At 38.0% G+C, this 12608-nt stretch overlaps 1 protein-coding gene across 17 annotated transcripts in view; it reads right to left on the minus strand.

Moving 5' to 3' along the window:
• LOC140733570 (dystrobrevin beta) overlaps positions 1-12608 on the minus strand; it is a 494877-nt gene that overhangs the window by 72540 nt on the left and 409729 nt on the right. For 14 of the 17 annotated variants that reach the window (XM_073057088.1, XM_073057083.1, XM_073057081.1 and 11 more), the window contains 2 exons: positions 11585-11681; positions 7475-7495 (listed from right to left, as the gene is read on the minus strand). In XM_073057088.1, coding sequence (XP_072913189.1) covers positions 7475-7495; positions 11585-11681 — 118 coding nt within the window. Of the gene's footprint in view, positions 1-1625; positions 2217-7474; positions 7496-11584; positions 11682-12608 lie in introns of those variants that run through there. The other 3 variants (XM_073057096.1, XM_073057091.1, XM_073057097.1) reach the window with 2 other exon arrangements.

The raw sequence follows: 12608 nt of genomic DNA on the forward strand, positions 1-12608 counted from the left end.
AGTTTTAATTTCATGCAATACAGTAAGCTATTGCAAGAATAACTATCAGACTGCCAGCCAAAGTAGTGTATTATCATGCAGAAGCAAAACACCACATCACCCAGATGAGCAGATTTCGATTTTAGACAGATTGGAAATATTTACATCTGACTGATGCACCTTCCATTATTATTGCAGGCTAAGATACGACAGAATTTATCAAAGAGGACAAAAAAGCAAAAATTCTACAGCAATTTGGAGTGTATGTGTACGTGAAGCTCTTAGGTTACAAACAAAAAGAAACTATGAAGTAAATCTTTGCTTCTGTGTCGTTTAGAAAGATGCTTTCTCAGTTTGTTTCTTGTTTTCATGCTTTCATTTGCACATTTAGCTAAATTACTCAAAAACTCTAAATCCTTCTAGAACAGGGGTGTCAAACTCATTTTAGGTCACGGGCCGGATTGAGCAAAATGCAGCTTCATGCGGGCCGGATCAGTTGGACGCGTGCGAATGCAGCTTTCGTTGCCTCCGTTTTTTCAGCCTGCTCTCATGTGTCTCAGTCTCTGCTATAACTACAAAGTGTTTCACTTTACAAATTCCGTTTCTTATGAAGAAGACTGCCGAGCAAGACTGCCGAATAAACACCAAAAACCCTGAAAACCTGGTACCTGAATAAACTCAGCATTAGCCATGTCATACGCCATAGGCGCTTCGATTACTGGGGCCAGCTTTAATAGTAATTAGATATTATCTCGCGGGCCAAAGATAATTCCACCCCGGGCCGGATTTGGCCCGCGGGCCTTGAGTTTGACATATATGTTCTAGAAACTCTGACAAAATGATCATTTAAGTCATTAATACACACAGAACCCTGGCCAAGCCAGGCCATCAGCATCGATGGAAAAAAAGTAAACAATTGATGTTTTGGGCTGAGACCCTTTATCAGCACTCAGCCTGAAACGCTGTTTACTCTTTTCCTAGATACTGCCTGGCCTGCTGAGTTCCTCCAGCATTTTGTGTGTGTTTACTTGATTTCCAGCATCCGCAGATTTTCTCTTGCTGTGCTTTACGTCATTAAATATGTTAAGGCTTGTAGGGGAAGTTATAGTCATAGAGCACTACAGCACACAAAAAAACAGGTCTTTTGGCCCATCTAATCCTTGCTAGCATGGTCATCTACCTTGTCCCATTTACAGTACCTGCACCCGGGTCACAGTCCTCCATACCTATCTTATCCATGTACTTATATAAACCTTTCCTGAATGTTAAATTCACATCTACCACTTCTGCTAGCTGATTGTTACACTCTCGCAATGCCTCCTGAGTGATATTTTGCTCGGAACTACCTCCATCCTGCAGTTTTCTATTTTATAGCTCTCCTCTATGTGGCCTTATGTCCGCATTCATTTCTAAACTATTAAACATTATCCGAATCGTATAGTTCAATAAAACAAAGCCCTTGAAGTAACTGACTTAATCAAGGTGACTAGAAATTAATACAAAAGTTAGAATAAATAAAAACAAACAAAAAAATAAAGCAGTAACATAAAACCAAAGAATGGAAGAATGGAAGAAATCTTTAAAACTGCAAACAAAACAGGTTAACATCTGCTAGAAATTTTAAGCTGTGGTCAGAAGGAATAAAAAAAAATCTGAGAAAAGAAAGGCCCTGGAAGTAGATGGTTTCTGGGAAGACCCTCGAAAGAAGAGAAGATCGAAGAGGGAATAAAAATCAAAGGCTGTCTGGAATTGTAAAATTGTGAAATCTAAGTTGATCCTACAAAACAAATAAGCAGAGATTAATTGCTCAATTGCCAGCCAAGTTCAAGTCTCAGTTTTAAGATTAATTGCTATGAAGTATTAAGCTAGTTGCATGAAGGAAAGAGATGATGGAATTGCTTTGAGTGACTTGCAGCTTTAAGTAACTGGTCATGAAGAAATGTATGCAAACACTACATCATACGCTTAGAGAGTTGATGGACTTATCAGCCATTAGGGAAACACTATCTACAATTGTTGTCTGTGCAAAAAAGATGGGATTGTAATCAGAAATGCACTGGTCTAATCATACAAGTTTTGAGTGCACAGGAACTAAACACGTACATAAAAAAAAGAGAAAAAAAATCCTATGAATAATAAATAAATATTTTAAAGTAAAGATTATGACAAGCAAAACCCTCGATCACATTGTAAGGCTCAGCACCAATCTTTTAGCATCTGGAAGATCACAGGCAGCACTGTAAATAGAAATTAACAATTTTAATACATTATGTCTAGAATCCAAATTAGAAAATAAAACTAAAATGACCAAAACAACATTAACATGACTTATTATCACTACAAACAGCATAGAGATGTCACAAAGTGTTCTGTCACTAATCAAATACTACACAAAACTCATATGTTTTCCAGCATCTGCAGATTTTCTCTTGTCTATAGGTTTTATTTTAGGTTCTCTTGTTCCAGGTTTTATTTTACAAGTGGTTTCTCCTGATAGCAAAGAAAAAAAAGTAGTAAATTCCCTCTGAATACAACAAAAATATACACGTATGCCAAAGTCTTAAGTAAAAATAATCTCTCTGACCACTATCATCAAGCAGGAGCATGCATAGCATGAGGACAAGAACCTTTCAGGTGGGAAACAGGCCACAAGACTGCGGAACGCTCTGCCACCACCCAGGTCTCATGAAAAATGAAGCACCAGTGGCATTGCACTGTTTACTTTACGGCTTGTGTCGTAAATGTACCTTACCATCTGTTAATTTGCGGTAATATTACTCTGTGCTCAAAGTTCAAAATAAGTTTTGTTATCAAAGTACATATATGTCACCTTATACAATCCTGAGATTGACTTTCTTGTGGGCATTCTCAAGAAATCTACAGAATGGTAACTATAACAGGATCAATGAAAGACCGCGTGTGAGTTATATGTACAGTGTACTGGACCTTGGTCCAGAGGAAAATTTCATTTGTACATGTGTACAAGTGGACAATAAATTGAACTTGATAAGAAAGCAATACACAGAGGTTTGCTTGTCCATCTGAAAGAGAATCTACTAGGGGAGAACCAGCTTTTCCCCTACCCTGAGCTCTGATGATATCCATTCACAAATGGATTTGATGCTGAGGGATTGTACAATGATGAGGAGACAAAATACATATGGGACAAGTGTGAAAGTAAAGCCTAATATACAAGAGTTGACTCTTATTAAAGGTCCACGCAATGTCACTCAGCATCTGACCGAAGACTATGCAAAAAACAAAGAATGTTGGAAGGCCATTAAATTCATATGAATAACTCCTAAGAGGAAAGATGGTTGGTGTCACGATGCAGTCCAGCACTTCGCTGGGTCCAGTACCTTTGATGATTTCCTGACTGTCTATCCTGAAGAAAGCCCAGCTGTAGAACCACCTACAAACCTACTTCCCCGCCTTCCCCTTTTCTTCTATTCAATGGTCTGGGACAGTACGCCAATTCTTATTCTTTGGGGAATTCACGTAGAGGAAGCTTTTGCAGCTCATATAAATATGTAGTTTAACATTCCCAACCCCCATCTCTCCTGAAGCCACGTGTATCACTCTGAGCACTGGAGAGCTTAACCACAGTTTCTGCACAGAAACAAGCTGTCAGGACCAAGTGGCCTTGGCCTGATTTCGCTCTGCACACCAGCCTCACAGAGGAATAGAGCAATCCTGCAAAAGGTGGCTTCTCCTATGTAGAAGCAACTTGGCAGTTTTTGTGAAGTATGCCCTGGAGCCTCGTCTTACAACAACCTCTGGAGCTTGGCAAGAGGAGGGCGCCTTCACTTGTCACTGTTATTGCTATGGAAATGGGTTGCAGGCCTGTCTGCAGCTTCACAGAATCTTATAACTGAAGCACAACTGTTTGAGGCAAGATTCTAGTGAGATAGCTTGGAAAACTTGCTATATCCTTCTGGAAGGATGCCAGTAAGATTGCTTAACTCCCACTACTGCTTATTCCCAAACTGAGGCAGCCCTGGTTCCCTCCCTTATTTTGAGCCATGATTGTGTGCTGAGATGATTTATTACTAATGCAAACAGTCTTACACCTATGTTTGCATTACTCCATCACTGCCACCAGATGTTCTGGAGATCCAATTAATCTTCAGCTTAGCTTAAAATGTTCCCCATTGCATGCTTACCTACCACATTGTCAAATCACATTTTATATTATGGTATGAAAAGACTCATGTCATCAGAATCAGTTACAATACAACCCTGATAATTCACCAATCATTCAGAAATCCTGCTGGTTTGGCATCCAGCTCACTAGTTGCTCGTTCCTGTGCTCCCTTTAAGATACCTGGTTTCTGTGCTTCCTTGAAGTTCACTAAAGCTCTGGTACCAATGCTCCCCTTGAAACAACCTTGGTGCCCCCAAAAGCTTATCGGTTCCATTTTCCATACTCCCTTGGAACTCACCAGAGCCCCATTGCTACACTCATCTAATTGCAAGGCATCTGACAGCAAGTCTCTACAAAGGATTGAGACAGCACTGATGAGAGGATCATCGGGGTCTCTCTTCCACCCATCAGGGATATTTATCAGGAGCACTGCATACGCACTGTCAGTGATCCCTCAACAATCTCTTTGATCTCCTACCATCAGGCAGGAGGTACCATAGCATTAGATAAAGCTTCTTCCGCCACCTTCCCCCAAGGTAAGAATACTGAACTCCCTGCCACTACCCAGGTCTCATCACATACGAAGCGCCAGTCGTGTTATACTTTCATCTTAAACTTGTATCATAGTTGCACCTTAGTATTTGTTAAGTTATTACTTTATGTGCTATGTGTGTGAGTTATATGTACTCTGTTGTGCACGTTGGCCTGGAGGAACGTAGTTTTGTTTGCCAGTATAGACGTGTAAAGTTGAATGACAGTAAGCAGAACTTGGACTTGATGGATGCTGTTTCCCATGCTCCATTCAACTTCATTGGAAAATATATTATGCCGCTGTGTAACATCTGAAACTCAAAGTGTGTTGCACTACTAATTGGAATAACATTCGATAGTCTAGAAAACTTGCCAGTCCAGCACCAACAGTCTCCAGAAAACTGGATTAACAGAGGTTTATATTGGTTTCTCAAGGACCTAATAAACATTTGTAACAAGACTTATCAAGTTATTTAAGTTGACTTCTTTGTCATACAATAATAAGCACTTCATTGTCTTGTTTCTCATGATGCCTACCAACAAATTTATATTATGCTCATATGATCATAAACACATGGGTAATTTATGGAGCCGTTTTTAAAGATGAGTATCATGTTAAGTGTTCTCTCATCTTTAGCACTATATATATTCCCTAAGATTTGTAGAAAATAGTAGTGTATCGGATTTAGCTACTAACAATTGTAACTTCTTGTTAAGTCCATCCAGATGTCTGACCTTGTTCATTCTCAAAAATTGTCCCATTGAATATTTATAAATATTTAGCAGTTTTCTCCAAGGCATTTAACTTCCATGCTGAGAAGATGCCGTGAAAAACATTAAAGAACTAATTTAGAATATTTGCTTCATCAGTCAACATATCATATTTCTACTGATCCGACTGTTTCCTTTTACGACTGCATAGTTTACATAACGTTAAAGCAATGCTTGACAATTCCCTGCTGTTTTAATTTCATTCCCTAACTAATTTATTGGTTACCTTGATTCCCAGTGCACAGGATTTCTCAAGTTTATTCATTTTAATTCCATGCTCTTTTTACTTCCAATTGCTCTGTCCAATCTGATTTCCTTAATTTGACATGTAATTTTCCATTCAAGGACTGTACCCTTCTGCATAATTTGAACAGCTTGTGTTTACAAGTGCCATGATATTTCTTTGAATCTTTTTTCTTGGTTACTACTTACATCAGGTTTAACAGCTTGTTTGCATTTCTTATCCATTTGTTCCCAGCAACAACTCAATACAGTTAACAGGATTACCATTTTCCTTCAGTATTCCTCATAAAAATTCAAATCCACACCTTTAGAAACTATATCTGTCCATGTGCAAACTATACAATGCAAGCCCATGATTGATCACTTTTCTTATCAAGATCCTTGTCATCATGTTTCAAAATGTACAACTGTTATATTGATGGTTACATGAAAAGGCGTGCATTCATGTACATTTACCCAGTCTACAGTATCAATTACTGACACACTGATTCCCTTTCTCTCATTCTCCCTCAGAAGGGCCTCCGGGACATTCAATTTGTTTAGATTTCAAGCATATGAATATGGAACTTTTGAGGAATTTAGGTCACCATCACCTTGGATTGTTGTGCAATTATTTCATCACTTCTTCCTCCTCTGTTCATATCATAATGTTTCAGGTACTTATTCGTACATTTCTACCTGAACAGTTTTCAAACAGCTCTTTACTGCATAATCAGTCCTGGCTCACATGTATCATCAGCAGCCTTTATTTTGAATTTGTTTTTCAAATACAGTACGGCTTTGCTTGCATTTTCTGCTTTATTATTTCCACATTACCCTGGCCCCTGTTGCATTCAGGCAAAGTGTATTCCATCTGTAACGTACTTTCTGCCCAGACCTTGCCTTGGGAATCTGACATCTCCTCTGCATCTTGCTAAGGTTATTATCTTGAGCTCTTGCACTTCAGACTAGAAATAAAACCCTTAAAATAGACTTCCAGCCTTCTGCTTTAGAAGTGAACACTGTAAATCGAGACTTCAGGATGATTTTTGTGTGCTTTGTATTTTCTTCCATCCACTGCGTCACAGTGTAAAATATACCTTTTGAGGTTCTTGGTAACAGCTATAAAATGAGGTAAAACAAGTGCCACTACTTTGGGATCTTTACTATTGATCCCAGCATTGTTTGTGTGATCAGACAGAGATCTCTTGGGGATGGGTAAAAATGTCGGTGCTTCCCTTAGAACAATGCTGTCAACAATATCCTATTCCCAGGATAAAAGGAGCATCCTTAAAAAAGTGCTATGGCTTAAGGATAAAGAAATCAATCCAGAGAAAGCAGAGAAGCAACAACTAGCCAATTTATGTTAATAACTATCACCAAACTATTGCTTTACAATGAGTACTGGATTAAAACAGACATATTTGCAGGACTATGAAAAGAAGAGCAGTACAGTGCAACTCCTCAGGTAGCCTTTTCAAATTAGTGGCTCAGGCATAAGCAGGCTGAATTGGTTTTGTTTTTGTGTTGTAGAATTACGAACATATTACATATTGAAGAATAAAAGATAAAAGCATGTAGATAATCAATTAAAAGTGCCAATTATGAACAGTTTAGTACATTTGTCTACAAAGTGTCTTTACTTACTGCTAAGTTATGCTTGGTAGCTGGTACTGAGGTTGGGGATGTAGATATGTACACGCATATTGTGCACAGAGGGCCAAAGACACTCTCACTCGTTATTATCCATTCTAGAAAGACTATTCACATTTTACCTTCATACACAGAACTGAAACATTCAGGAATACAAGGTTGAGTTCAACTTACTGCCTGCTTCTGCTCCTCATCCTATATAAGTCAGCATTTGGAAAAATTGAAAGAAACATGAGAAAAGAGTAGATTATTGGAGAGTAAATAGACATCTACAACTGTTGAAAGGCGAGTAGAGCATTAATCAGGGACTTATACATGGCTCCAGCAAAGATCAATGCACAAGCCAGGAATGACTGATGTACTAAGGCAGTTGGAGTCATTTACACACTTTGTTGGAAAGAAAGGAAGGTTATCTCTTTTGCATTAATAATCAGTAATCCAACTCCCCCCTTGCTCCCAAACCCTCGATCACTCTTGCTACTGTTTCACAAAGCACTGAAATTCCCTCGATATTTGCCCATCATGATTTCTGTCCTCATCCTTATTCTGGTATCTTTCCATTAACTGGATGGGGCAAGTGGAATGTTTGCTATAACTTAACTCACAAACTGACTTAGCTCTAATTGATATTTCTATTTGCCACTGCTGGGGAGAAAAAAGACACTCCCTCCTCACTCTACAATTAACAAAACAAATTATCCTTGAACAGATAAAATGCAATCCATACATTAAGACAAAACTGACTTATGTAAAAGCAGCCTGAGTATGGGAACTGCGAGTGATTGACAGGATTAATCTGGAAATAGAGGCAAAGTTAAAAGAAAAATACAAAAGCTGGACAATATTTTGTATGGTGATGCCAGCAAACTCATCTGCAATACACTACAACTGCATATAGAAATATAATCTTGAAAGCAACAGAGATAATTAAAAATTGTTTCGTGTCTGCCAGAGTAACATTCTTTATAGATCCAAGAGCCTGAACATTGTACTGACATGTGGAGACCATCAGCTGCTAGTGGATGGTTCAATAAATGTCACGATATTTTACAGTACATGTAATAACACACCAGAAGCATTTACCTTGCTTCTGCAATTCTTCAAAACCCACTTTATAAAAAACACAACATAACTTGTACTTAAAAATGAATAACGACGACATTGAGTCAGAAGAAGGCGACATAACAGAGCTTTCACAGCTCCCTTGGGCAGAGAGTTGCAGAGATTCACTGAACATTGTGCACAAAAACTGAACTCTGAACTTCAGAGCACCCCGGGCTGTAATAGTGTTGCACTAACTGCTATGCTATCGTAGCACCCATCTTGTCTCTTATGGACTGAGATTAACAGCACCCATGTGCAGCCTCAAAATTAAATTGGTGAACTCTTTCAGAGGTCTCCCAGGATGTGAGAAATGGAAAAAATTATCATAAGCACCATTCAAAAAGAAAACAGAAAATATGTACTGTTAAATATGGATACAGTACATATTTTCTGTTTTCATGTATTTAAACAGCATGTGTTCCTAACACTTTCCTGTACCTTTGCCTAACATTAGATGGATACCAAAGAGGGAAATAATTGGATTCTAACCCCATTTTTCAAGGAACAGCATCAGTTCAATGAAAGGACATAGTATAATTTTGACATAAGAATATAGCAAGGCAAATTTTATTTAAATATGTACGAAAATATTAAGCCAATATTTTTAGAGAAACCTCCTTATAAAAAAAACCTTAAGAAATACTTTTAAGATAAATGAACAATCTGCTTTCAGAATCATTTTGAGATTCAAATCTTTCTTTACCCCAGTGGCAGAACACATTGATCCACTGAACATCACAATAAGTATTTTTAGTGGAAGATTATTTCCATGTCTCTCATCTTCAACTCTCAACTGCCATATTGGTACCAATTTTGGCAAACATGCCAATAAAACACGGCAGTAAAGAGAAACACACACAAAATGCTGGAGGAACTCAGCAGGCCAGGCAGCATCTATGGAAAAAAGCATAGATGCTGCCTGGCCTGTTAAGTTCCTCTGGCTTTTGTGTGTGTTGCCTGGATTTCCAGCATCTGCAGATTTTCTCTTGACGATAAAGAGTTTTAACCTTTAAAACTAATAGGATTATAGAGGACCAAATAATAATTCTACCTGAAAACATGTGACAAAAATTATGATTAAAGAGCCAAAACATCAATAAAAATCAAGCAGTTTTTTTTTCCTTTCTGGGTCTCTCTTCCAGTTGCACCCAATTTTATTCATACCTAATCAGATAATATTTCTTTCTCAACACTATGATATTTATAGTTCTTAGCACTGTTAATTAAGTCCAGTTTTTACAAACAGTCCTTAAACCAGCTCGAAAACTCCGTGCAATGTTAACAGGGATGTGCTTCTCTTACTGAGGAAGGGCTGGCCTGTAAACACAATCGGGCACTTTCACTGTGGAAATAGTGAAATTATTTTCATTCATTTTATTATTTTCAATCATTCATTGGTATTTCAAACTGCTTTAACCAAGTGTATTATTTTGAAGTTTTTGAAATAATTTCAATTTTAGTTTTTTTAAAAAATTATTATAAAACTTCACACTGGTGATCTATGAAAGTGTTCTGGGGGACGTGGGTAGTGACATCACAGGATACGAGATGTGCAGCCTGTGTGCCACTTGGAGACTGTTCGGTCTCAACTGCTCCTCTCTCTGTTCAGTGGTCATCTTGTCCAGCCAGGACGATTGTCAAGAATAATTTGCTCTATTGATTTCAATGAAGCAACACCGAGCCTCAAGTATACGCTAACTGTCTTGATTATATTTGAATGTTTATGTTTAAGATTTTCTTACAGTTAAAAATTATAAATAAAGTTAGTAATTTTCTAAATGTGAACATCAGAAACTTTTAAGTAATTCAGCAGTTTTGACAACGTGCTCAGCCACAGGTAAAAATTAGCTGTCAACATATCAGTTTTTCGAGATTTAGGCCCTTTCATAAAGCTGTATTGACACAGAACCCTTTACCACGCGGGTTCAAATCATCTCCATGTTGGAAGCTTCTGTGAGGGTAGTGACAGCAGAAATAGCAAACTCTGGGAACCAATGCAGAAAGATGTGGGCCATTCTGCACTTTAGATCCAAATCCCTACACACTATGAATGTGGCCTGGGAGTAAAGAATCCACAACAATGAATAAGAGTAATGTCTGCCCATGGTCATTAGTAATATCCTTCAGCATCAATGGGATGCAGAAGCAATGTTTATGGGCTGTGTAGGAAGGGAAGGTTAGATTGATTGTGCAATAGGTTTATTTAGGTTAGAACAACATTGTGGGCTGAAGGGCCTGTTCTGACCTATATTCTTACTAGTTAAGATAAATTTACAGATCAATTTTTACTTTCCAAAAAGATTATAAATGACTTTTGCAAGAATGGGAGATGGGGTGGGAGGAGAGGAAGAGGAAGGTGAGTGGCTATAACTCTAGAAAGTAGCAGACTCCAAAGGAAAATCTCAGCCAGGGCTTAACAGGGAGAATCACTAAGTAACTCAAGGCCATTAAATCACCTACATTGCAGTCCAATCCAGTTTTATTTCTGATATTATATCTAAATCGATATAGATTTGAGAGATGAAAACCCCCTCATTAGTATTACACATTCCTTAATTAAAAACATAGCTGTATGCAGTCGTAAGTATAGAAACTGAAATATCACAAAATAAGGTTTATAACGGTAAGAAGATGAACAAAGCCGATCAGAAACAAAATCAGAATCAGATTTTGGCAAAGATACAAAATGTCTTATCTGAAGTAGTTTTAATCTTGTCTCATTCAGCTCAGGAGAAAATATTTCCAGTGAGATATTCACACAAATTCAGGGACTCTCTTACTGGAGAATCTTGGGTGGCTTCTCCTTCAGGGAGTATTTTCTACCTTGCCTGTGACTGCACAACTGCAGATTAGAACCTCAGTGCAGGAGTCTGACTACCTGCGAAGCTTATCCCACCTTTTCATAGCACAATGCGTCACCACAGTTCATCAAAAGTACAGCATCCTTAGTCGCCTGATAAAGTTAAATTTATGGCAAAGTGCACAAAAATAAAAACATAATTTGATGTGCATATTTTTTCCAATTATAATTTAATGCATTAATAATGTGAAGAGCAAATTGGATAAGTACATACCAAGAACAAAGGCTGAGCAGACAAATAATAGGGAAAATAAAATATTCTATCTATGATGGAGATGAAGGTTTCTAAAGTCTATGTAGTGGCAGGGAATATTTCTTACCTTCAGCAGCTTCATTAGTCCTTCAAGCTGTACCATCAGCTCTCGGCGACTCTCTTGCAAGGCTGACATCCGCTGCTCTAGCTCGTCTTTTCTTTGCCTATTGAATGAACAGACAAAGAAATTAAGCCCCGTCTCTCTCGAAAAACACTGGGGAATTCAAGCACTCAGACTGTCTGGTTCAGAACAAGGCTGTGCATCAAAAAGCAGTTTCAGTACTCCACTGCAACGCAGGCAAAAACAAAGCCTCTTGTCAAACATGGCTATCCCACTGGATGAGAATTTATTCTCTACAGAGGGATTGTACCAAGAAATTACATGCATTATTTTAGAGTGCTCTTCACACTTACTCAGGACTATTACATTAAGATTAAAAATGGAACATCTTATTCACATCTATTGATTTGTCACCAAGAGTAACATTCTGTAATTGATGCTTTGTGAGCAGATGGGTTGACATACTGCAGGTGCACAGGTGAAGATTTTCAAAAAGAAACTGCTTTAATAAAATTACTAACACCAGCTAACACAAAGAGAGAGGAGGTGAAAAAGGCTTTCTCCTCTAAATAACAGCAGATCTTAGGATGAGGAGAACTCCCTGGTTGGTTACTTATTCATGAGGGCAAATCTGTCGGAGAAAAATCTGCTGACTTAAGCCAAACTGTTTTAAGTATGAATAGAAAGGTAGCTGCAAACAGAGAGCAAAGTTACCAGTACTGGGAGAAATGGAAGTGCTCATCTCTCAACAAAACTGCTAAAATTTAACATTTATCTTGAAAAGTGATATCTTAAATTGGAATTTTGGAACATGAATTATATAACCAGCAATTTAATAACTCACTAACAGTAAAAGTTTACTAAAAAGAGGCACCACAAGGTGTGTTTCCAGAATTCTGAAATGTCACAGATAAATAATAGATTATCAGCAAGTTGGATTGATGCCAGATTTAAAGGATGTTTCCATTACCCCCAGTTGTGCCCTAGTGTAGAGTACACACACTCATTCCCAAAGCCACACACATATTCA

This window comes from Hemitrygon akajei, chromosome 9, assembly GCF_048418815.1.
Source record: "Hemitrygon akajei chromosome 9, sHemAka1.3, whole genome shotgun sequence".
NCBI classification, from domain to species: Eukaryota; Metazoa; Chordata; class Chondrichthyes; order Myliobatiformes; family Dasyatidae; genus Hemitrygon; species Hemitrygon akajei.